This window comes from Dermochelys coriacea, chromosome 3 (assembly GCF_009764565.3).
Source record: "Dermochelys coriacea isolate rDerCor1 chromosome 3, rDerCor1.pri.v4, whole genome shotgun sequence".
In the NCBI taxonomy this organism is placed as follows: domain Eukaryota; kingdom Metazoa; phylum Chordata; order Testudines; family Dermochelyidae; genus Dermochelys; species Dermochelys coriacea.
The window spans coordinates 39,076,272-39,099,114 of record NC_050070.1 but is presented as its reverse complement, the minus strand read 5'-3'; the positions used below and the strand labels follow the sequence as shown (position 1 = coordinate 39,099,114).

Genomic DNA, 22,843 nt, shown 5'->3' with positions numbered 1-22,843 from the left:
TAAAGGACTTGTGTAAAATAGATGGTTATTTGAAAGAAAGCTTAAGTGTCAAAACTTGTGTGTCTGGAGTGCATTTATTAGAAATGCTCCATAGTGTGTGGTTTTTGGTTTGGGTTTTTTGGTCATAAATAAAATGACACATGTATCAAATGTGTTGGGTAGGTGATTTTAAAGAAAAATGAAATGCATAGTGAGACCTCCTGATGCAGTCTTTGTTTAACCTTTTCACAGGTTACACTCCTGATATAATTTTGCATTGGATTTTAATATAATTTACAGATTATTTTGCTCTAAAACATGAGCAATCACATGAAATCAATTTGTGAAAACCATTATTCTAAAGGGACATTTAAAGAATACACATTGAAGATCATGTAATATATCAAACACTTTATTACTTATGTATGTTATTTACAGTATTTACATATTGCACGTTAGCTGGAATGTTTACACATTTATTAAACAGAAAACTCATGGCATATTGTTTGTGTGTGTATGCAAAATCCACACTCTGTCTCGAGAAAACATGTTCACTTGGAATTGTGTTTCGTATTTGTCATGCAATTTGTAACTTGTACCCCAAGGGTACAATGTGACTCTAACATGTTTGTTTTATCCAAAATCTCTTCATTCTTATGCAATTAAGAATATCAAGTGAAAACCATTGCTGTGGAGTAGATTCATTAAGAGTTCTGGGTATATAAACATAACATCCCTCCAAGTTTCAGAATTCAGCAACAGAACATTAATTTCTGGCTGAAGGGTAAATGTTCATGTAATTTTTGGCAGCACTACATATCAAATGTGGAGTGTACTTTTAAGTATGGAGCAGTAAGTACTATTGGCAGTTATACTACTGTAAAGAATGTAGATCTGCAAACTGTTGAAAACATACAAAACACATTGAAAGAATTATGGGAAATAGTCAATCTGCAAAAATAAATCCTCTTGTTCACAATGGAATATGTTATAAAGGTATTAAGTTCTATTTCCCTGTTGGTTTCCAAGGCACTTCTCCTGGTTCTTGGTGTGTCTTTTCTGTATGGTGATATCTGTTGTGTTAAGAAGAAAAAAAGTTGCATTTTAAATAGCTGAATTAAAATATGAAAATGATAAAAGGCATCTGGTGGATTAAATAGTTAGTAAATAAAGATTTTTGCAACAACTGTCTCTCTGGAAAATCTGGTAGTATATTTCTTGTTCTGTTTATATTGCACTACTCACTAACTAAAACTTACAGATTAGTGTTTTGGAAAAGCATCCTCCTTTCTGCTATTCCTACCTCTTTGATGCTCTGTGCCTAGAAAACAGATTTTGAAAACTACAAAATTCCACTATTTTAAATATTTAATATTTTAAGCTTAGTTTTTCAGAATAAATCAATTTCTAAATGCAGTAGTGAAATCAAAATCTGAGTACATATCAACAATGCTATTAACATTGTCATTTTTGTAGTCTTAAAATCTCACTACCAGTATAGTTTTGGCATAAGGTCTGCCCACATACATCCAATGGCAGGATCAGGACTGAGGAGCCCAGGCATGCTCCCATTGAGGCAAAAACTAACAGTAAAATTATTTAAGTACAGCAGAAGCAGGAAGCGGGACCACTAATCGACAGATGTTGAAGGAGCACTCAATACAAGGCCATTGCAGAATAGCTAAATTAATAGCTCTTTGCATTGGTCTTCACTGCAGCAGATGTGGGGGGAGATGCCCAAAAAGAATAGTTCTGGTGTGGGTAACAAATGTGAAGTACCATCCCAAATTGTGTTAGTAGGAAAGGCTTTAGAACAAATTGATCAACTAAACAGTAAGTCACCAGGACCAGATGGTATTCACCCAAGAGTTCTGAAGGAACTCAAATATGAAATTGCAGAACTAGAAAAAAAGCTTACTGATATCTGCCTCTGTGCCCGGTGGCTAATGTAATGCTGGGCGCCAGAGGAGATTATGGAAATTACAAACCAGTAAGCCTAACTTGTGTATCAGGCAAACTAGTAGAAACTATAGTAAAGAACAGAATTATTAGAGACACAGATGAACATGATTTGTGGAAGAGTCATCACAACTTTTGTAAAGGGAAGTCATGCCACACCAATCTATTAGAATTATTTGAGGGAATCGACAAGCATGATCTAGTGTGCTTGGATTTTCAGAAAACCTTTGACAAGATCTTTCGGGCTTTTAAAGAAATTAAAGTAGCCATGGGATAAGAGGGAAGTTCCTCACATGGTTCAGTAACTGGTTGACAACTATGAAAGAAAGGGTAGAAATAAATGGTCAGTTTTCACAAAAGAGAGGTGAACAGTAGGGTCCCCCAGAGTTCTGTAGTGCAACCTGTGCTGTTTATCTATTAATGATCTGGAAAGGGGATGAACAGTGAAATAGCAAAGTTTGCAGACTACACAAAATTATTCAAGGTACTTAAGTCCAAAGCAGACTGCAAGAAATTAGAGGGATCTCACAAAATTGGGTGACTGGGCAACAAAATATCAAATACAGTGTTGATAAATGCAAAGTAGTGCATATTGGAAAAAAATAATCCCAACTGTACATACACAGTAATGGGTTCTAAATTAGCTATTTCCAGCCAAGAAAGATTTTGGAGTCAAGGTGGATAGTTCTCTGAAAACTTCTGTTCAATGCTCAACAGCAGTGAAAAAGGTTAGGAACTATTGGGAAAGGCATAGAAAATTAAGACAAAATATCCTAATGCCACTATATAAATCCAGTGTATGCCCATACCTTGAATAATGAGTGCATTTTTGGTCATCCTGTTTCAAAAAAGGTATATTTGAATTGGAAAAGACACAGAAGGGCAACAGAGATGATCACGGGTATGGAACAGCTTCCCTATGAGGAGACAACCCCATGTTCAGAGTAACCCAAAAACTCAGACTACCAAAAGCCAGGAGTGGAATATAGGGGTGGATCACTCCATAATTGCTCTGTTCTGTTACGCTCCCCCTGAAGCTCTAATATGGGCCACTCTCAGAGATAGGATACTGGTCAAGATAGATCACTAAGTTAGTGTGGCAGCTCTTATGTTCTTAGGAGTTTTTTCACTCCGTTCAAAGGACAGATCTGGAGAGATGATAGCAAAAAATTTAGTATTGTGTTTTGAGACCTAGTCTTACTCGTATAGTCTGACTACAGTGGGACAACTCAAGTAGGAATTGTAACAGTGGGCCTTTTATTTGCTGGAAATCTGGGGGGGGGGAGGGGTTCCCGCCAGCAAATTATAAAATGTTAGTTTTAACCCTTCTCTGAGAGCATCTCCTGAGAAGTAATGACTAGTATTGAATCATATTGAATCCTGGTAGCTGACTAATGTAGATATTACCTAATGGGCTAGAAATGTTAAGTCAAAAGTAGTTGAGATATGGAAGCTTATCAAAACACATTTATCTGAGTGGTAATCATTTACTATCAGACTTAAAGTTGTAATTATGTACAGCATTGTAAATACTGTGAAGTTTAGTATTATCTCCATGATGCAGCTTTGCAGGCAAAGCAACCGTATGGATTTTAATGGATATTTATTACAAAATGAGATGTTAAATGGTGTATTTTATTTTTCCACGTTCAAGTTATTTTTGTCTAATTTTAAGGGTCTAATATTTCAAAGCTTGTCTACACACAAACCAGGACCAAAATAACTAAATTACTTTTAATTCACATATTTTCATTATATTGGTACAAGTCTGTGTTGACACTCTTATTTTCAGTTGAGTATCCTATTTTGATAAACTCAAGTCAGTAAAAAAAATTAACTTTGCATCAAAATAGCAGGATTGTAGACTTCTTGCAGCAATGGCTTTCATGTTCTGCATTTGTGCACAGTGGAGTTCTGGTCCTTGACTGGGATTTTTAGGTACTACCACAATACAAATAATAAAACCCAATTTAGTTATTTTGGTTTCACTGTGTACATAGACAGGCCCTTCTAATTGAATGTGGCTTTTTCATTCTAATTTATTTTCAGTGGCTCATAATCACTAAGAAAAAATTAGCTGAACATGCATGCTGTATCTAAACCCCAAAGTGATTTTTTTATTTTATTTTTTTATTTTTTTGGTGAGGTTAGTTTTTTTTTCTTAAGCATGAAAAAACTTTGTTTAATAAAATTGAGGGGTTTTGCATTGAGAACTTGGATAGTGAAATTTAAAATGTTTAACTTGGCATATAAATTGCTAATCAGGAATTTGTGCTTTGCTAAGTTTGAAAAATAGGAAATAGTGTATAGCACACACTTACTAATTTAAGTGTGCATTGTGACAGATATGCCATATCAATTGGAGACCTTACTAAATTAAGCTTAGGTATGTTGGAGTCCATTATACTAAATGCAAATGTATAATTGTGGACTGGGATTGCATGGAAACTCTCTAGGGGGGGAAAATGTGATATGAGGCCTGGGATTTCAAAGAACTATACTGAAAACGTGCCAGACAAGAATAAACTACGGGATAAATGTAAAGTGGATTTCCTGGAGAACACCAAAAGCGAGGTTAATGCAAATTCCTTGCATCTAGTTATGCAATAACCTTTCCTTTTTTGAAGTTACACCCTGACATCATTGTCTGCTAATTACTTGTTTCTGGAGTCGTAACAGTATAAAGAAACAGCTGAACTGCCCACCCTGGGTTCAGGTTTGGAATCTGAGACAGTTACGAACTTGTAACAGGGAGAACCTGTGGGGTGACCTCTGGTAAACTTTTTAGCATGCCTGTAGGTTATTTTTATTTTTTGGTAATACTTTCTCTGTAATGCTTTCACCTTAAGTGTGCTTGCTTAGAAAGAGCTGTGTGGTAACTTATAATTACGGACAAGAAAAAATACTTCACTGGCTGATCATGATGCTTTCTTATGCATGGTATTAAAGTTATTTTTTCACCTTTAGTTTACTACTCCTAGATTCACTAATAGTTGGGACTTTTGATTTTTCTAATTTGAAGATGTATCAATTGCATTACTTCTCTTGCTATGTTGTACATTTCAAGCATTATTTCTTTCTTTACAACTGCCATTTAAAAAAATCTTTAGTCGTATCAAGTGGCTGGATGGAAAAAATAAAAGTTTTAGATAAAGTGACTATAACCTTATCTCTATTTTTGTAATAAATACTTGTTTATCTTTGTTTATGAAGATAATAGTTATAACAGCTAAGCAGTTAAAATAAATTTACAGAAGGGTGTAATATTCAGGGCTCATTGCACTGTGAAGTTCAGTAGATGTTAAAATTCATTATGCTCTAAAAGGGAAATGGCTAATATGATATGCATGTTATGGTTTTACTATAGTCAAGCAGAAAAAGCAAGCGTATACAAAATATTTAACAGGCCCCTGTCTCTGACATTGTGGCTCTACCCCAGGGAATCATATTTTTCACCCCAAAAGTAAGATCATAGTTGCGTGTAGGGAAATCCCTGATTGCATGTGCACCTATCAAGCCACATGCAAGCTGTGGAGCTGGATGGGAAACTCACAGGCACAAAGAAGTTGTACATACTGAAGAGCTAGAAATCCAGCCAAAAATTAAGCCTATTGATAACACTTAGTGTCAGGCTATTCTGCTTCATCATGAATAGCAATCAGACAGCAGCCAAGATTTTCAAAATTGTTTGGGGTGCCACAATTTTAAGATTCTTCATCTGGCACCTTAAAGGGACCTGATTTTCAGAGGATGGATGATGTACACTTTCTGATAATTGGACCCTTTTAAAGGTGCCTCAGTTTGGGCACCCAAAATCACTAGTCGCTTCTGAAAATCTTGACAACAGTCTCCAAAATTCACAAGGAAGGATAGACAGCCAGTGGTGAAAGTGTCTAAGATAAACAGCTGAGCAAAGAACAAAGGAGACTATGTTCTCATTGAGGATGTGGTTAAACCTTTTTGGCACCTGTAAATGAACTCCTACTGCTCGAGATTGATTTCTGTCGTTCTATGAATTTGATGGCAGAGAGGGATGTTAAGAATCTTTTGTTGAACCTGAGAGCACACAGCCTAACTTGTGCTAGGTTTGCTAGTGAATATCCACCTTTGTTCAAGACTGTATTATGCAGAAATTGTACATAATGTTATGTATTGTCACTGAGACAATTGTTTAAATGCTGTCTTTGTGTCTACTGATTTTATCTCCCTCCTGGAATCTGAAGCCTCTTGCCTACCTTGAAGTTGTGATAATCCCAAACATGTTGGGAGTAGAAATCCAAAACAAATCTAACCTTTTTCCAAAATTAATCTCAAAACATGGACATATGTCCATGCATCTCCAAAGCAAATAAGCAAGCGCTAACTGCCAGCTTTCCAAACAGTCACTAGCATTAATACATCCATAGCCTGCTGCCAGGAAGGGGTGAGTGAAATAAAAGTTGGAACTACTGAGCAAGACAGAAAGTACCAAAAATAGGGATAATGAAACTTGACTTTTCTTTGTAAAGCACTGTGATATCTACTAATGAAAAGCACCAGATAATAATATAGTAATCCCTAGCTCTTACTGTTTTGACTTGTATAAACAAAATACTCGACATGGAAATTGAAAATAATGTCATTTAATTAGTTTGGACCATGCGTATTTTCATGCTGAATCAGACCAGTGGTTCTTCTATCAGTGTCCTGTCTCTGACAGGTGCCAGTACCAGATGCTTCAGAGGAATATGCAAGAAGCCCTGCACTTACTGAATAACCAGCCCACATGAAGAGTTTGTTTCTATCTCCCACTAGGTAGAGGTGCCCAAAAGTATGATTTAAAGATAACTAAGAATTGACAGTGCAGTCATATTAAACTTGTGGAATAAAAAGGTGTATTCATTATCCATAGTGGGATGTGAGTGCAGGCAGACAACCACTCCCCACCACTGAGAACAACAGAGCCTCTTTTTAAAATTGAAGAAAAACATATTGTAGATCTCAAAGTTCTCCTGAATTTTCGTAATTTGTCCTCTTATCCTCAGACCCTAATTCAAGAAAGCATTGAGCACGAGTTGAAAGTTAAGCACATGCTTAAGTGCTTTGCTAGAATGGGCCCTCCAAGTGTATGGTTCATTAGTTTCCAAATATGTTATCACTGCCTATACACCACAACTTAAGCTAGCATGGCAATAATGAATGAGGAAAGGCAGCCATGTATCGCTGTGCACTTTTATTAAGAATACATCCATGAATTGTCTTAAATTTAGGGTGCAGTATGAAATGGGGGGGAGGATTTGGAATATACATTGTGAGGGAAAGTGAAAGAGTATACATGAAACGTGTCATCATGTGGCAAAATATTCCAAAGATCTATCATCATTATAACTACTATGAATTTAGAGCCAAATTCCCCTCTCTTTTAGACCCATGTAAATCTGGAATAATTCCACATAAGTAACTGCTTTAGAGTGGTAGAACAAAGCAAAACTTTGTTCCTGATGTTCAATGTTTGTCTTAATTCTTGATTTACTAGTAGCTACTATGATGACAGCAAAAGCAAGAAGTGTTTACATTCTACTATCTTGTAGATCAGCTGTTTATTCTCATTATAGCTTGATTATTAGCTAAATTATCTTAAGTATATGATATGGGTTTTACAGTTTGGTATCTATATGCATTTAATTAGCATTATGTTGCAAGATTTTGAACATCTCTTAAAAGCACGCAGAAGGCTGGGTCCAGCAGAAATTATCCACAGCCTGCACAGAGATGGGTTTGACGGACTCGTGTAAAAGAGCAAGAGAACTATCTTCCTCAGAGCTCCTTCTGTGGAGCTGATGGGACATGATGACAGCCCCACCATGCTTTTCCACAGGAGGAGGTATCTTACATGGAAAAGTTGAACTGTGCGGCAGTTTCAATGCATTATCTTTATGGGGAAGAATGGTCCTCTATAGATCTTCCAAGTTTGCTAGTGAAATCTATAGATCTTGAGGCACCTGTAATGACAATCAGTCCTCCTTCCCACTAAAGTAAATCACTCAAGAATTATGCTGCTCTCAGTGACAACCTAGCAGAGATTGTGCCTCGTGTCCCATTCTCAGGAGAGCATGAGCCCCTAGCATTATGGATTTTCTAATAGAAATTCTCCAAGTTTCAGAGTGGACAAGTGCCCCTGAAAGAAGCTGCCCTTTGTCCCTTCTCACCCTGAAAACTCATAAAATGCCAATGGGAGGTATTGATGCAGAGAGACTTTCAGGGAAAGGGGAAAAGAAATAATGCATTTTAGGATATTCTCCTTCATCTATGCTTACTGGCTGGTATTTGTAGCAGTACCATTCCATCTATGTCTTGCAGTAGAGTGTATGGATGATAGGTGCCAACTAGCTCCCTGAATTGCACAATTCACTACCTTAGAACTGCAGAGTTCCCTTACCTAGAACAAGGAATTTACCTCACATACCCAACATCAGTCTCATGAGTCTAAGTCATATGCAATAGGTTCTGTGATTTCTTCCTTAACCAGGCAAGATCTGGATCATGGAGTTGCCTCCATGACTACATTACTACGGGTAAATGAAGCTTTCAGAAAAGGGGGCACTTCTCCGGCTATAGGACCTCAGGAACCTACAGACCTGATTTGTGGCTGGTTTGGTTTACTTGTAAAGCTATCTCTTGTATGAACAGAAAAATAGGGAAGAAAGTGAGAGAGGCAAGAAACATTAGGAAAGATTTGGGCTTAATTTGAAGTCATAATTCTGACCTGTAATCTTCATTTAGTGAATTTATATTATATTAATAATATCCAGGGAAAACTAAAATACAGAATTTATTAAAACCTCATTTAAAAATTCTCAAATCACATACAACTGTATTTTTGTTTCAGCTGATGGGGGACAGGACATGGACTAGTCTTTGTGTACAAGATGTCAACTCCTAGAGGTATAGATATTTTGGGAGGACATTCTTCCTCTTGTGCACTGAAATTCCCATTCTCTCTAAAAAGAGAGAAGCATGTGCATCAAGGAAAAATAACTCCTTGGAGCAGAAGTTGAACATAATGGAAATCCAAAGAAATCTGAGTAACATATATATTGGGGGGTTTTAATGCTGTAAGTACATGGTAACTGAATTATTCTAAAAATACCAATGACATCTGTGTTTTAAAAACTTGCATATGTATAGTTATGTATATATTAATCCATATTAAAATGTACCCAATACATTTAAAGCTGTGGATCTGAAAGGGCAGCCAGTGCCAATACACACAATTGTATATTGAGTCAATTTGAAAAAATCAGCTATGGCTGCTATGTTTTGTTCTATAAAAGCAAAATCACTATCTGCTAACTGCATACTGCTATAAATAATTCACAGCTGATGTCTATGGGTCTTTATAATGCCTTCCAGTAAGGGGTACCCTTTATTTATGGCCAGTATTTTCCCAGATTAAGATAGTTATTTCAAGTGCTCTGAAAAGGGAATACCTTAGCCAAAGGAAGATTGTTTTTACACGCATGAATTTTTTATGTCCACAATGCAAAATCCACAGCTTTGCTATGCAGTAGAATGTTATTACCTCTATCAAAAAGCTTACCTTATCCTTCCATGCACATTGGACTTACTGCCAACCGAGTAAGAAGCCTGGCACATCTTTTATAGTCTGCCATGAAAAAAAGTCATAAATACAATAAGTTAATGACACTGCTAAAATCACTGATTTTGGTTTAAAAAAAAAATAAATAAAATTGATAGAGGTGCTGTGCAAATTATCATAATTAACTTTAGTCAGTACTTTAAATTAAAGACTTGGGTTATAACAGGGTAGACCTTGGCCCCGTATGCTTAAGAATTGCCGTTCAAATATTAGATGCCTAATTGCTGTGCATTTTCTTTGCAAATTCTTTGGTTCTGTGCACAAACAGCACAATTGTGCATGCAGACAGCTTGTGTGTATGAATATATGGCCAGTTATGTGTGCACAAGTATTGGATCTGAAGCTGCAATCATGGCATTTGATTGTGCAAATTAGGTGTTTGAAATGGCACTGTCCCATCATTGAAATGCGGCTCTTAGCGAACTAATACCAAGATAAATAATAGTGCAGTCCTCCAACTAATTGTCCTTCTCGAACAACTGAGGAACAGAGCAATAGGAGTCTTGGAGGCTCAGATCTTCAAAAGGTATCTAACTCTTATTGAAATGAATAGAAGTTAGGTGTCTAAATATCTTTGAGTTCATAGAATTAAAAGAAAAGACTAGTTACATCTTGTTTCCTCTGACAGTATCTGATAGTTCCCTGCAATATATTCTTTAGATCTTTGCACAGTCTTGTTACACAGATAACAAGCGGTGGTGTTGTAATGAGTAAAACTGAAGCAGTCACGGTAGAAAATGTTTCATACCTACAAAGTTCAGTCAAGTGATCTGTTTTGTGTACAGTACAATCTGTGCAATGCAGATGGAAAAGGAATTATTCAAAGATTGCTCACATGCTCAGTTAGAGACCTCCTGCAGTCCTACAGCTAGCAGCCTGGGTTACAGTTCAAGTGTCAGTAGTTCTTGATATATAAAACCTGACCTTTAAAATCTATGGTACTACCAAACCACACAAAGCACTAGAAAATGTACTGGAGGAAATACTCTTGTACTGGCAGTGGGATGGGTCTTTTCCCTCTGATGCAGCAAACCACAGATGCTTTATTTTCTTGTTTCATTTATCTTTATAATAGTAGGTAGCTGTAACCAGAAATCAGACTTATAAAAGCGGTACAGTACTCACATTACCACCTAAACCAAGCTAAGGCTATTATACACTGAGAATAAAAGCAGCACACTTATTTCAAGATTCCATGAGAAGTTCTCAGAGACACATTGATAAAGTGACATCTATGGTTGATGATCCATTATACTGTTGGTTATCATTTCACTAAAGTTTAAGTAAGTCTTGTGCTTGTAAAAGGTGCCAGATTGTCAGCCCTAGAGCCCTCTACTCATAAGACAGGTTGAGTATAGGCAGAACCAGTGCCAACTCTCCTCTATTTCCCACCAATATGAAGCAGCTGTGGGGAAAAAGCTAATTCAGTCTTTAGGCCCATTTGGTCCTTGGCTACATTGCTGAACGTTCCAATTAGTGCTGAATATTATGTTGATTTTTGTGATCTGGTCCACTAGAAATTAGGTGGAGACCATCATCTTGTTTCGAATATACTACTAGATGATCCTTATTTTACAAATGGGAAGACTACTCACACGTCTCAATAAATATAGTATTAAAATGTATAGATTGTTACAAATGGCGAAGAAACCTTCTTGAAGCATGGGACTTTGAGTCAGAAAGTCTTGGTTCTATTTCCAGCTCCTCAACTGACCCAGTAGGTGACCTTGGACATATACATTAAAGTGTGCCTCTGAAAAAGGCTTTGGAAAAATAGCTTCTTCTTACACAACAGGTCTGCTCCCAGTTTGTATTCAGAATCTGCTGCGACAAAAAAATAATTCCTGCTCTAATTCATCTGTAGTCCTTTTTGCACTGCAAACACAGCCGAGACATTTGTTCATTCCTACCCATCAGTTGATTTGTTTATTAAGTTCCAGTACAGTACACCTTTCTAACCTGCTGAAGGCAAGAGGGTTTCAAAGATGCCATTGAGGGCATAATTGGAAGAACATGAAGTTGCCAAAATGTAACATGCCATAATTTGTCTGTAGAGTATGTGTTACAAGTGATGATGCATGAAAATGAAATAACCGGGGATCTGAAAGCAAAGTGGGGCTAAGTTTGCAGCACTAGCAATTAATTTTTTTTCTGGTAAATTGAGTGCACTTGATTTGGAGACATCAAGGGATAATAAACCTGGAATCCTAGAAAGCAGTTTTAACAATCATTTTACACAGTATATCCACTGGAAATTCTGTGCCTCAATTTCCTCATCTCTAAACTGAGAATGACAATACTTACCTCACAGGCTTGAGGTGAAGCTCAATATCTATAAAGCACTCTGAACCCTTTAAGTGAAAGGCAGTGTATAGTTGCACAGTATTGCCACTATTATTTCCTGTAGCCACCCCAATTAATAGCTTTCTGTTTTAAAAAAGTTAGCTTTGGTTTATGGCACTTACAAGCTGGGATGGTGCAGTCTCTTGTATTGTGATAAAGCCGATGAAAATGTTTACTGCATTTTGGACTGAAATAGAGAGGACCTGAAATACAGAAAAACCAACAACTCATGAGTCAACTCAGTACAAAAGGCCTACCAGAAGGGAAGTGGGGCTTAGGTGGTATGTGTATGAAATGATGGATACAATGCAAAATCTAAATTTACCTGTTAAATGCTTTAAAAACTTGTCTTTCATCCTCAAATCTCTAGGAACTATTTCTGTTGGGGGGGGAAAAAAAAGTATTAATTATACTCCACTGCAAATATACTTGTCCAGGATGGTAGGGCAACCACAGGCGATGCCAAAATTTTGCTCAGCTCAGACTCAAAATAACTGTTTACTAGAAGATTGAGAGCCATAAAGTGGAACAAGTTGCAGCTGCCTTTATCTTTCATATAGAGAGACGGCTAAAAAGAATATGGAGCATTACAATGCTGGGACCGAGTGTCCAGCAGCCCCACCACAATCACATTAAAAATGAGAGTAAGCATGAGTCACTGTCATTGTAGGGCTCTGTGGGCCACATTTTGGCTACCCCTTATCTAGGTCTTTAAGATCACTGGTGCTTGGAAACTGTGCAGACTCTACCAGTGGTAAAGGTTCAAAGACACACCAGGGAATGGTCTCTGGGCTGCTCTGTGGCTGTCTATGCAATATTCTCCTATGAGCACCTGCACGGTTTTGTCACACAGGCAAGTGTTGACAAGCACTATCTGAAATAACTATTGTGAACATGAGATTGTTATATTTACAGGAAATCTAGAAACAGTTCTTGTTTTATCTCTAGTATTAAATAAAATACACAGGAAAGGAATATAAAAAACAAATTGCTTTTCCCCACTCTTGTGGTTTGCTTCTCTGGATTTTGTGTTCAGCAGATGCCAAAATGAAACTGGTTTACTGAAATCCATGTTAGTGTCAACCCTTTTTCGTGTCTTGTTGATTTAGTTATCTTTTATGCTTTCAGTAACCAACTCTATGCTGACAGCTTAGTGTTGATTGCGTATGATACTGTACTTTATTTATTTGACCATAAATGCCTAAACAGCCTTTTCATTCCCCAGGCACCTCTTATCACATTTAAAGCAGAGAACATTTCCACCCAGATCTGATTCACTGGTGAGCTTAGACATTTCTCAAAAGTCATTCTTCATTTACTTCTAACTTTAGTCAGTCTGCGTAAAATTTACCATATCATATTTGACCTAATTGTGTCATGACAAGCATTGAAAGCTTACATGCTTCTCTAAGAAGTTTCCCATGGGACAGATGCGCTGGGAAAGTGATGCTAAGACTGAAATAAAGGAGGGCTCCAAGCAATAGTTTCTTTTCAGGGGCAGCAGCTTTTCTGGGAATAAATTCCATTATAATAACAATAATAATAAAAACATCCCTTTCAGGAATCAATGACACTTGTACCAACTAGTCTGTTTCTGAAGTGATTTTCTCATTGAGCCATATTCATCAGTACATGCCAGATGCTTTGCACTGATTTGGTTATGCAGGACATCCATAAACTCTGCTTAACCTCCTTGTTAAACTGGGTTTACAGCTGCTTTGCTTAACTACTCTGTGCAACTGCAGAAAGAGTGCACTGGTTACTCTGGCCCCTTTAAGCTTGTATCATATATTAAGAAAAAGGAACAAGTTCTTATTGTACTGAGTTTATGGGGAACTGTTAGATTGTTTTATTTAATATCTTCACTAATGATTAGATTAGGGGCCAAAATCACATTTTAATGACAGTCATGACACCAAATTAAGAGCAGCTGTGAACACTTTGAGTACAAAGAAAAGATACAAAGGGGTCTAGACACATCAAAAGAGATGGGTAGAAAATAAAAAATGAGATCCAGCTCAGAAAGTGTAAACTGACATTTCTAGTGAAAAATAATCCCAAACCTAGATACTCAAGGGAAGGGGGAAATTGAGAGGCAATAATTCTGTTTAGGAGAGATGGTGAACAACAAACTAGACATGAATTTAAAATGGAATAGGGAAGCAAGAAAGGACAATTCAATTTTGAGCTGCATGCATAGAAGTAGGATATCATGAAACAGGCATATAACTGTCCCTTCTCTACATCAGTCTGATGTGACTGCATCTGGGATATTACATACAATTCTGAAAAAACCTTATTACCAGAAACAATACTGACTGGAGAGAGCTTGAAGAAAAGCAACTCAAATTATTAGAATGGTGTAGGGGCTGATTTAGGAGGAAAGAATTAAAATCTGCTCAGGTTTTAGGAGGTTTTAGGCTGATTTAGAAGAATTAAAATCTATGGTGGTGAGGGACAAATAATAAAATTGACAAATATTTGAAAGGTGCAAGTACCAAAAAGCTAAAGGAATGAATAAGGTTAGCAAAAAGGGGAATGACGCTGTCTAGCACGAAAAACTTCCAGGTGTGGGATCTATTAGGTTGTGGAATACTCTCCCCAGGGAGATGGCAAAATGGTCAAATCCAGGGACGTTTAAAACTGTATAATTCACAAGACTCCAGGCCCTGGACTAGATGACCTAGGATAAACAGGACTTTTCATCCCTGATTTTTTTACCCCAGTCCATCTCACTGTTCTTCTTTATACATATAGTGTGTATAAAACCAAAGCTCATGCACGTCTGGCTTTGAACCTAATGCATTTCTGAAGTATATTAAACTGAAGTGAGAGTGGAGTTCTATGCTGGGATTTTCAAAGCCAGTTTCTTGTGTAGGAATCCTCTGTATTTTTGAAGCAAGTCTGCAGATCTCCTGAGGGGGTTCGCACCTCCTATAAGAACTAGTACAGTGATGCCTGATTTCCCCTTCAAGGGGAGCAAAGTCCAGGAAAGGAAAGGAGCAGACTTACCAGCTCTCTGCTCGTCCTGGTACTCTCCATAATCAGCTACTTCTCTTCGGTCTAAAGTATAATCGTGGTTGGAGAAGTACTGCACCCCGTTGTCCTCTTCCATGTGGTACCTTTTCAGTTCCTGAATAATCTCCATGATGAGATTGAAGAGGCTTTGCCTGTCTTTTAGGTCTATGGAGTCAGTTCTCTCTTTGCAATAACCTGCTGACAGCATTAAGAGCACCAGCACCAGCAGCACAGGAGGCCTCAGTCCACTCATTGCAAGTCTGAACTGGAGGGTGAATGAGCAGAGGAAAAGAAATGATCCACTTTGGGGGACTCCTATTTCACTGAAAGAGAAAAGTGGGGGTGGGGGAAGGGCGAGTCACGGGGGTGAAATCAGAAAGAGCAAAGAGGCTACTTTGCACATTATGTAATCAGGGTGCCTTGTTTCCTCCCTCCCACCACCTCCTTAGATTTTAAAATGGACCAGATTCCCAACTGGTGCAAACTGGCCGGGCTCAAGTGAAGGAAGAGGATTTGCACCAGTTGAGGAGATGGCCCAATCGGCCTTTTACTTGCCCTGCCAGCAGCAACTTTATTCTCGCCTGCAGGGCCGACTAGAGAGCCGCTCGGCCGCCCGAAAGCTACAGGAGTCGAAGTACTCCCATGCTGCCTTCGCGTTGTACACAGTCCAGCCAGTGCTGACTCCCAAGTGCGCAGGCAAGGGGGACTCGCACAGATCCGGAGGAAAGGCGTTAAGTCACTGCAGCCTACGCCGATGGAGAGAGCGAGGCGGCTGCACGGAGGAGCGCACGCCTAGGACTCCCCTGGCCCTTCCTATCGCCCCCCCCACACACACACACACACACACGCTTCTTATCTCCAGCGTGGCCGCAGAGGGTAATCCCTGAGCGCTGAAACACAGCAGAGTCAATCCCAGCGCACGCGGGGCCGGCGGCGGGCAGTGGTGTAAACAGAGGCGTCCGTCCGCCCAGCACCAGGCAGCAGGGGCACAACAACAGCCCGCTGCGGAAACTTTTCCAAAACTTGCACCTTAACACCCGCTCTGACTGCTGCAGCCAAAGCCGAGCGTTCATTGCCCAGCCAGTCCAAGCGTTGGCGTGAGTGAGGTTTAACCCCCCCCCCCGGCATGGGCATGGGCATGGGCAGTCACCGCTTCCCACTACGCGGCGGCGGCAACGCGGCGCTGGGGACCCATTGCCCCGAGAGGCAGCCTGCTCCCCAGGGGCGTGCAAACGAGCGGGCTGTGCCCGGGGACCCAGCGCAGCCGAGAAGCTCCTGCGCAGTCTCACCGCCAGGACCCGTGCACGAGTCGGCCCCAGCAGAGGGGAGGCACGTGGGAGCCCAGCGGCGCTCAGTCCCCTCCCGGCTCCTAAAGCACCCGGAGAGGGGAAGGCGCCAGCTTCCTCCTTGCCTCGCACCTGCCTCGCCTCGCCTCCGTCCCCGTAACCCTCCCCCCCCTCGCGGCTGATCCCCGGCGCGCCCGGTCTCCGGCTCTGAACTTCGCGGGAAGCGCTTGGCCCCGGCGTCGCCCCGCCAGCCCGGCCCCGCCGTTACCTGTCTCTCCTTCCCCCGCGCCGGCCCGGTCCCGCCCTCGCTCACTCCCCCCCCCCCACGCAGGAGCAGCCCGCGGTGCCGGAGTTTCCTTGTTGCCCCCCCCCCCCCGTCCCGGTGCACAGGCTGCGTCCACAAGCTACTCCATGGCGGCCAGCCCCGGCGCCGCCGCTTATATAGGCTCCGGGACATACCCCAGGCGGCGGCTCCGGCCGATGGGATCGACTCACTCGCAAGTGGGAGGAAAGCAACAAAAGTCCGCTCGGCAACCCGGCGAGCCTCCTCCTCCCCCCCCCCCCCCGTGCAGGCTCGCTCCTCAGCTTCGCGCCGACGTAAGGAGCCGGTGCCGAGCGGGGCTGTGCCCCTGCCTTTAACGGGGAAAGCGCGGGGGCGCCGCCGAGCCCCGTCCGCCGACCCCGCGCCGCCGCCTGCGCGCCTCGGCTGTCACGCGGGGGGAAGCCGCGTGGTTGCCAGGACCTTTCCGTCCGTCCGTCCGTCCGCGGGGGAGGGGGGGCGGCACCTCAGGCGGGACGTCTGCGGTTCTGTGGCCGCGGCAGCCGGCATCTGCCTCCCTCAGTTACTCTCGTAAAGGGTAATTCTCCAGCGCTAGGAGCCGTGACTGGAAATCCCCCGCCCGGGGAGAGAGGCGCCGCGATCCCGCGCGGGCTCTGTCCCAAGCGGGGCCGGTCCCGCTTCCCCCCCCCCCCCACGTTCCCGCGCTCCTCCCCCCCCCCCGCCACGGCGGGCAGTGCCGCGGGGCAGAGAGCTTTCCCACTGCCCCCTTGAGACACCCGGCAAAACCCTGCCCCCCTAAGTCCGAATCCTGCCAAATTAACACTCACCCCCCCCCCTCGCCTCAAAATCGCATTACGGGGGGGGGGGGGGGCTGATGCTGAAACATGATCCGGCTGAACTTTTCTGTTTGCTTTCACTGCGTGGCTAACCCTCACCCTCGCAGCAGCCAAGAGACACCGATCCAGTTGGATCGAGCGGCGGCGGGGGGGGGGGGTCTCCACGGTCTCCACGCAGGGGAGGGGACGCCCCCCCCCCCCAGCGCCTGGGTGCCTCGACCGCTAGGTGAAGCTAGGAGCTGGAAAGCCACAGCGGTCCCCTCGCCCGCTCCCCTCTTTCTACTTCGCTTGTGTCAGGCAAGCCGTGAATACGGCGCCGTCCCCGAGGCCAGCGCGGACAACAGCGACACGTCGTGGCAGCGAGTGTCATTAAGCTCCGGGGAGCGGTCTGTAGAGGGGCGGGGGGGGGGGGTCCCGCTGCAAAGTGAAAGTGACGGGGAGGCCCGAGGCGAAAGAAACGGAACGAGAGCAACGTCAGGGGCTGCAGTTAAGCCGAGCCCTTCCTCCCGAAGCCATTCCCCCGAGCCTGCCTTTCTCTTGGGTGCACATTCCGGATTGTGCATGTAAACGTCTTCAGGGCGCGCGGAACTTGACAATAAAATTGTTACAATGGCTAGACTATTGCTCTGCTGAAGCCCGGTGAACGTGCTTTCTGTGCCTGACTCTAGTTCGTGTCTGTGTAGCCATAGGGCGGGGGTGGGGGGGGGGTGAGCGAGAGGGAGTGTGTGAGGGAGAGAAAACTCCATATTTGTGTAGGTGTGTATATAGCACTTTTCATCAGTGCCCCTTAAAGCCCTACACACACACACACGGAGCAGAGGGGATTTTCTTTTCATTAAACCCTACAAGTAGTTTATATATAGGGTGCCCTATGACCCGGTTTGGTTGGGACAGACCCTTTTTAAGCCCAGTTCCAGCCTTCCTGACTTTTTTGGCAAAAGTAGGCATTTCTTGCCAACTTGATCAGTTGAGCACAAGAGCAAATGCCCACTTGTGCCAAAAAAAGTGGGGTGCGGAGGAATGGGGGGGGGGAGCAGCAATGCCAGCCCCATACAAGAGTGGAGGCAGGGCTTTGGTGGGGGGCTGACAGAGCTCGGATGAACAGCGACGTCAATCTCATCCCCATATCTACTCTAGTGACATCATCAGAGGACCCAATCACATCAGCCACACCATCAGAGGCTCATTCACCTGCATGTCTACCGACGTTATATATGCCATCATGTGCCAGCAATGCCCCCCTGCCATGTACATTGGCCAAACCAGACAGTCCTACCTAAAAGAATAAATGGACACAAATCGGACATCAGGAATGGTAACACACAAAAGCCAGTGGAAGAACACTTCGATCTTTCTGGACGTTCAATAACAGATTTGAAAGTAGCTATACCTGAACAAAAAAACTTCAGAAACAGACTTCAAAGAGAAATAGCAGAACTAAAATTCATTTGCAAATTTAACACCATTAATTTGGGCTTGAATAGGGACTGGGAGTGGCTGGCTCATTACAGAAGCAGCTTTGCCCCTCCTGGAATTGACACCACTTCATCTATTGTTGGGAGTGGACTACATCCACCCTGATCGAATTGGACCTGTCAGCACTGGTTCTCCACTTGTGAGGTAACTCCCTTCTCTTCATGTGTCAGTATATTTATGTCTGCATCTGTAACTTTCACTCCATGCATCTGAAGAAGTGAGGTTTTTACCCCTGAAAGCTTATGCTCAAATAAATCTGTTAGTCTTTAAGTTGCCACCTTACTCCTTGACACTTTCAAATCACTTTCACAGTATTTCCAATCCCAAATGTTCAAATATGACTCAAACTCACCAAGAATCATGATATTGGCTTTAAAATAATGAAATTATGTAAAAATAATAGATCTGGTGTTCTTTTTATTTGAATTCTGCTTTTTGAGCCTTTAGGATGCACTGGGGTCACATTTTTAAGTTTTCTTCACTGCCATGAGGGCTAGAAACTTCAGAAACTTTTTCTTTAAGAATGAAGGCTAAAATAATCACATATCCACTTGACTCCAGCAGCTGGGGCTTTAAGGAATACAATAATAATCATGAGACTCATGACAAAATCATGAGAATTGGCAACACTACTTTCACTTCTGTTTAAAAGCTAGTTACTTTCCAGAAGGGTCTTAAACACAACACTACAGTGATTAAGTTGCAGTTTTCACAGGAGAACATTTAAAACCAAACACCAAGAAAATTCCACATTTTAAAGTTGAGAAAAAAATTGAGACTTTTGAGGTACATCAGGGCCACTGCAGGCAGGAAAGGAAAATAAACAGGCACAGGAGCTCTAGGCAGCTCTTCCTCTTGAAAGAAAGTTGGAGGGTTGAATTGTCTAATCTTTAATCAAATAAAACCTCTGTTGCCATCGGGGCTTCCACTCATAGATATTAACATCACAGTAAACATGCAATACTATATGGTCAATAACTATACACTTCATACTTAAATATCTTAGCCATCTTATCCAGAGTTACACATTTTATACACACTGGCTCAGGGACTACATTTTCTGGCACATTCTGAACAGTGCTGAGCACAGAGATGGTGCCTAGTTAATAATACAAATCATTACAATAATCATTGACATTATGCAATCTGTGGATGCAATTTCTGTTCTTTGTTCTGGAATTGTCCTGAATCCAGCTGAAACTCTAAGAATTTGATGTATAATCACATTTGATACTCAGACGACACTTTCTCATTCCTTCCTTTTCTCAAACTCAGAACAAAAAATGACAAAACAAAATGGTTTTCAGTTAAAATCTAAAATTGCACAGTAGGCATTGCTCTACAACTCAGCCTGGGGCAGAACCTGCCACCCATTGGCAGTTAAGTGCTCACCTCTAATCTGACTCTCATTCTCTCTCTTTTCTTTCTTCATCCTTGACCGTTCTGCTGCTTTTCATACTGTCAACCATGACGACCTTCCCACTGCCTGGGACCAACTGCTGGAGTCTCAGAGAACTGGATGCCTTGGTTTTGCTTCCAGAGATCAGAGTCCTCCTTTTTTTGCAACATGCAGCAAAGAGAAAGGCTGATCCAGTGGAGAGAGAACTAGCCCTGAAAGACCTGGTTTCTACTCCCCTCCTCGATGGACTTCATGTATAACCTCAGGCCAGTGCCTTAGGGACAGAATTTCAAAGGCTTTTAGGCACCAAAAGATGCCTTGTAGGTACTTTTGTAAATCCCACTACATGCCTAAATACCTTTGAAAATCTGGCCTTTACTCTCTCTGTGCCTCAGTGCCCCATTGGTACAATGTGGCTAACAGCACTGCTCTACCTCATCAAGGGACTGTGATGTGAGGTGCTCAGATGCTATGGTGATGAGGCCACATAAGTACAGGTAGTGTGGGAACTTCTCTATACCACTGCTATCCCTTCCCTGGGTTTTGGCCTCTTCTTTTCACCTATGCCCCTCACGTCTCCTCTTTTCTGAGGCTTTGTCTACACTGCCAATTGAAGGAGTGCTTAAAAAATCCCCCTCCTCCTCAAAAGACAAAAGTTTTACCCCAGTAAGTGCCTATGTGAATGCCCACATTGCCAGCAGGAGTGCTCTCCTGTTGACAATGTGAAACCCGCTCGTAGGGGGTGAAAGTGTTTTGTCGGCAAAAGTGCTGACAAATAGTGTTTACATTGCCCGACTTTTAGCAACCCGTCCCTGTCACTAAAAGGTGTGTAGTTTAGACAAAGCCTTAATGTAAACTTGGCTCAGAGGGCGTAGCTGTATTTCTTCTGAGTCCCCTGCAGACTGGGGGGGGGGGGGGAGGTTCTTCAATACCTCCCACTCCCTGCAGTGGGATTCCTGTTTTACAGGTTCATCTAATGACTTCCAGATCCTTAATTTAATTACCAGCCCTTTCTCATCTTAATCACCCTGCCTCTGTTTGTAAACAAAATACTGGCTCTGCCCCGGGGTGCAAGCTGGGAGAAGCACCTCTCTGCAGAACTCATATTCCACACTAATGCTGAGCAATTAAGAGCTCTGCCTGGGAGCATCCCTCCTGTATGAAACTCTTCGGGGGGAGGTAAGCCCTCCCAATGGCACCCCTGCATACATGATGTAACAGCCTTCCCCTTCCATACACTCTCAGTCTATGGTTTCAGAGTAGCAGCCGTGTTAGTCTGTGTTCGCAAAAAGAAAAGGAGAACTTGTGGCACCTTAGAGACTAACAAATTTATAGCATCCGATGAAGCGAGCTGTAGCTCACGAAAGCTTATGCTCAAATAAATGTGTTAGTCTCTAAGGTGCCACAAGTTCTCCTTTTCTCAGTCTATGCAGTCACATCTAGGTTGCTATTGGAAACCAATGGGAAATACATATCATTGCATAATTAAGAAAGACATCCAAAGCAAGATCAGTTTAGACTGGAATCCAGAAAATGCCTTCTTTTCTACTTTATTATTTATTTTCTGTCAGTTTGAAAACCAGGGAAATTTTGAGAGATTAGCCCATCTTTGCAAGAGTATGACACTTGTATAACATATAAATAATATGATTATTATTCACTGTGCGTCCATATCAAACAGTGACCTCAGGTCATCTAGGGAAGTACACATTACCTAGGTATCATATACACAGTGCTGTTCAAAACACAGGGTTTGCCACTCCCCTATGGGTTCTCATTCCAGAAGCTTCATTTGCCCTTCTATTAGGATGTAGTAGTGGGGTTGCTTAATTACATGAAAACTTCTACTTTAGCATTTCAAACAAACATTCATACAAATACATACTTTGGGAAGCAGATATATGTAATTGCAGAGTAGACACTTTTTAAAAAAAATTAACTTGGATGGACATTATTCTATTTTATGAGCACTTGTTCTTTCTGATTTTTAGTATTTTTTTAAATGAATGTCATGCAAACAAGAAATAATCTGCACCAATCTAGCATATTTCAACAGAGACTCTCCAAGTGCTTTACACATATTAATTGCACCAAAGTGAGTTGGGTAAATAAATACAATTATCTGTTTTACAGAAATAAAACCTGAGGCATTTTGAGATTAAGGTCCAGATTCTGATTTTGTTTACACTGGTGTATTTAAAACAAAAACAAAACAAAACTGGAATAGCTCCACTGACTTCAGTTGAATTACTCCAGATTTACACCAGTATAAATGTGATAAGAATTTAAGGGCCAGATTGGGTTATCCTTTCTCATGTTGAGTAGTACCTTACTCTGCAAATAATTCAATTTATTTCAATGGAACTATTCAAGGAGTAAAGTACTATTCAATGTGAGTAAGAGTGACACAATCCAGCCATATTTGAATAGAAAATGGGAAATTACTAATTAATGCTCTGTGGCTTGTGTTATACTGGAGGTTGGACTAGATGATCACAGTGGTCCCTTCTGGATTTAGAATCTATGACTGTACACATCTATAATAGTCAAAAACATCACCTGGTCTTTAAAAAAAAAGTTCCAAATCCTCTGAATGACCACCTTGTATTGTAAGCAAGCATATAAAAC

The 22,843-nt window shown here is 41.6% G+C and overlaps 1 protein-coding gene across 1 annotated transcript; it reads right to left on the bottom strand.

Annotated features, from left to right (window-relative positions):
* Nucleotides 1-375: 375 nt before the first annotated feature.
* ALKAL2 (ALK and LTK ligand 2) lies at nucleotides 376-16,987 on the bottom strand. The gene is made up of 6 exons (XM_038393589.2): nucleotides 16,684-16,987; nucleotides 14,933-15,261; nucleotides 12,246-12,299; nucleotides 12,043-12,123; nucleotides 9,518-9,583; nucleotides 376-1,052 (listed from the first exon to the last, which is right to left on the bottom strand). The coding sequence occupies exons 2-5, from the start codon at nucleotides 15,189-15,191 to the stop codon at nucleotides 9,519-9,521; spliced, it is 459 nt and encodes a 152-aa protein (XP_038249517.1). The 5' UTR covers nucleotides 15,192-15,261; nucleotides 16,684-16,987; the 3' UTR covers nucleotides 376-1,052; nucleotide 9,518.
* Between the last annotated feature and the right edge of the window lie 5,856 nt (nucleotides 16,988-22,843).

What these genes read in the sequence shown, in the direction of transcription:
- ALKAL2 (XM_038393589.2), bottom strand. Translation starts at nt 15,191, where the DNA reads ATGAGTGGACTGAGGCCTCCTGTGCTGCTGGTGCTGGTGCTCTTAATG. An exon ending in CCAGGACGAGCAGAGAGCTG is followed by an intron (nt 12,300 to 14,932) that starts GTAAGTCTGCTC and finishes CCCCCCCAACAG; the next exon opens with AAATAGTTCCTAGAGATTTG. An exon ending in AGACTGCACCATCCCAGCTT is followed by an intron (nt 9,584 to 12,042) that starts GTAAGTGCCATA and finishes TTTTCATGGCAG; the next exon opens with ACTATAAAAGATGTGCCAGG.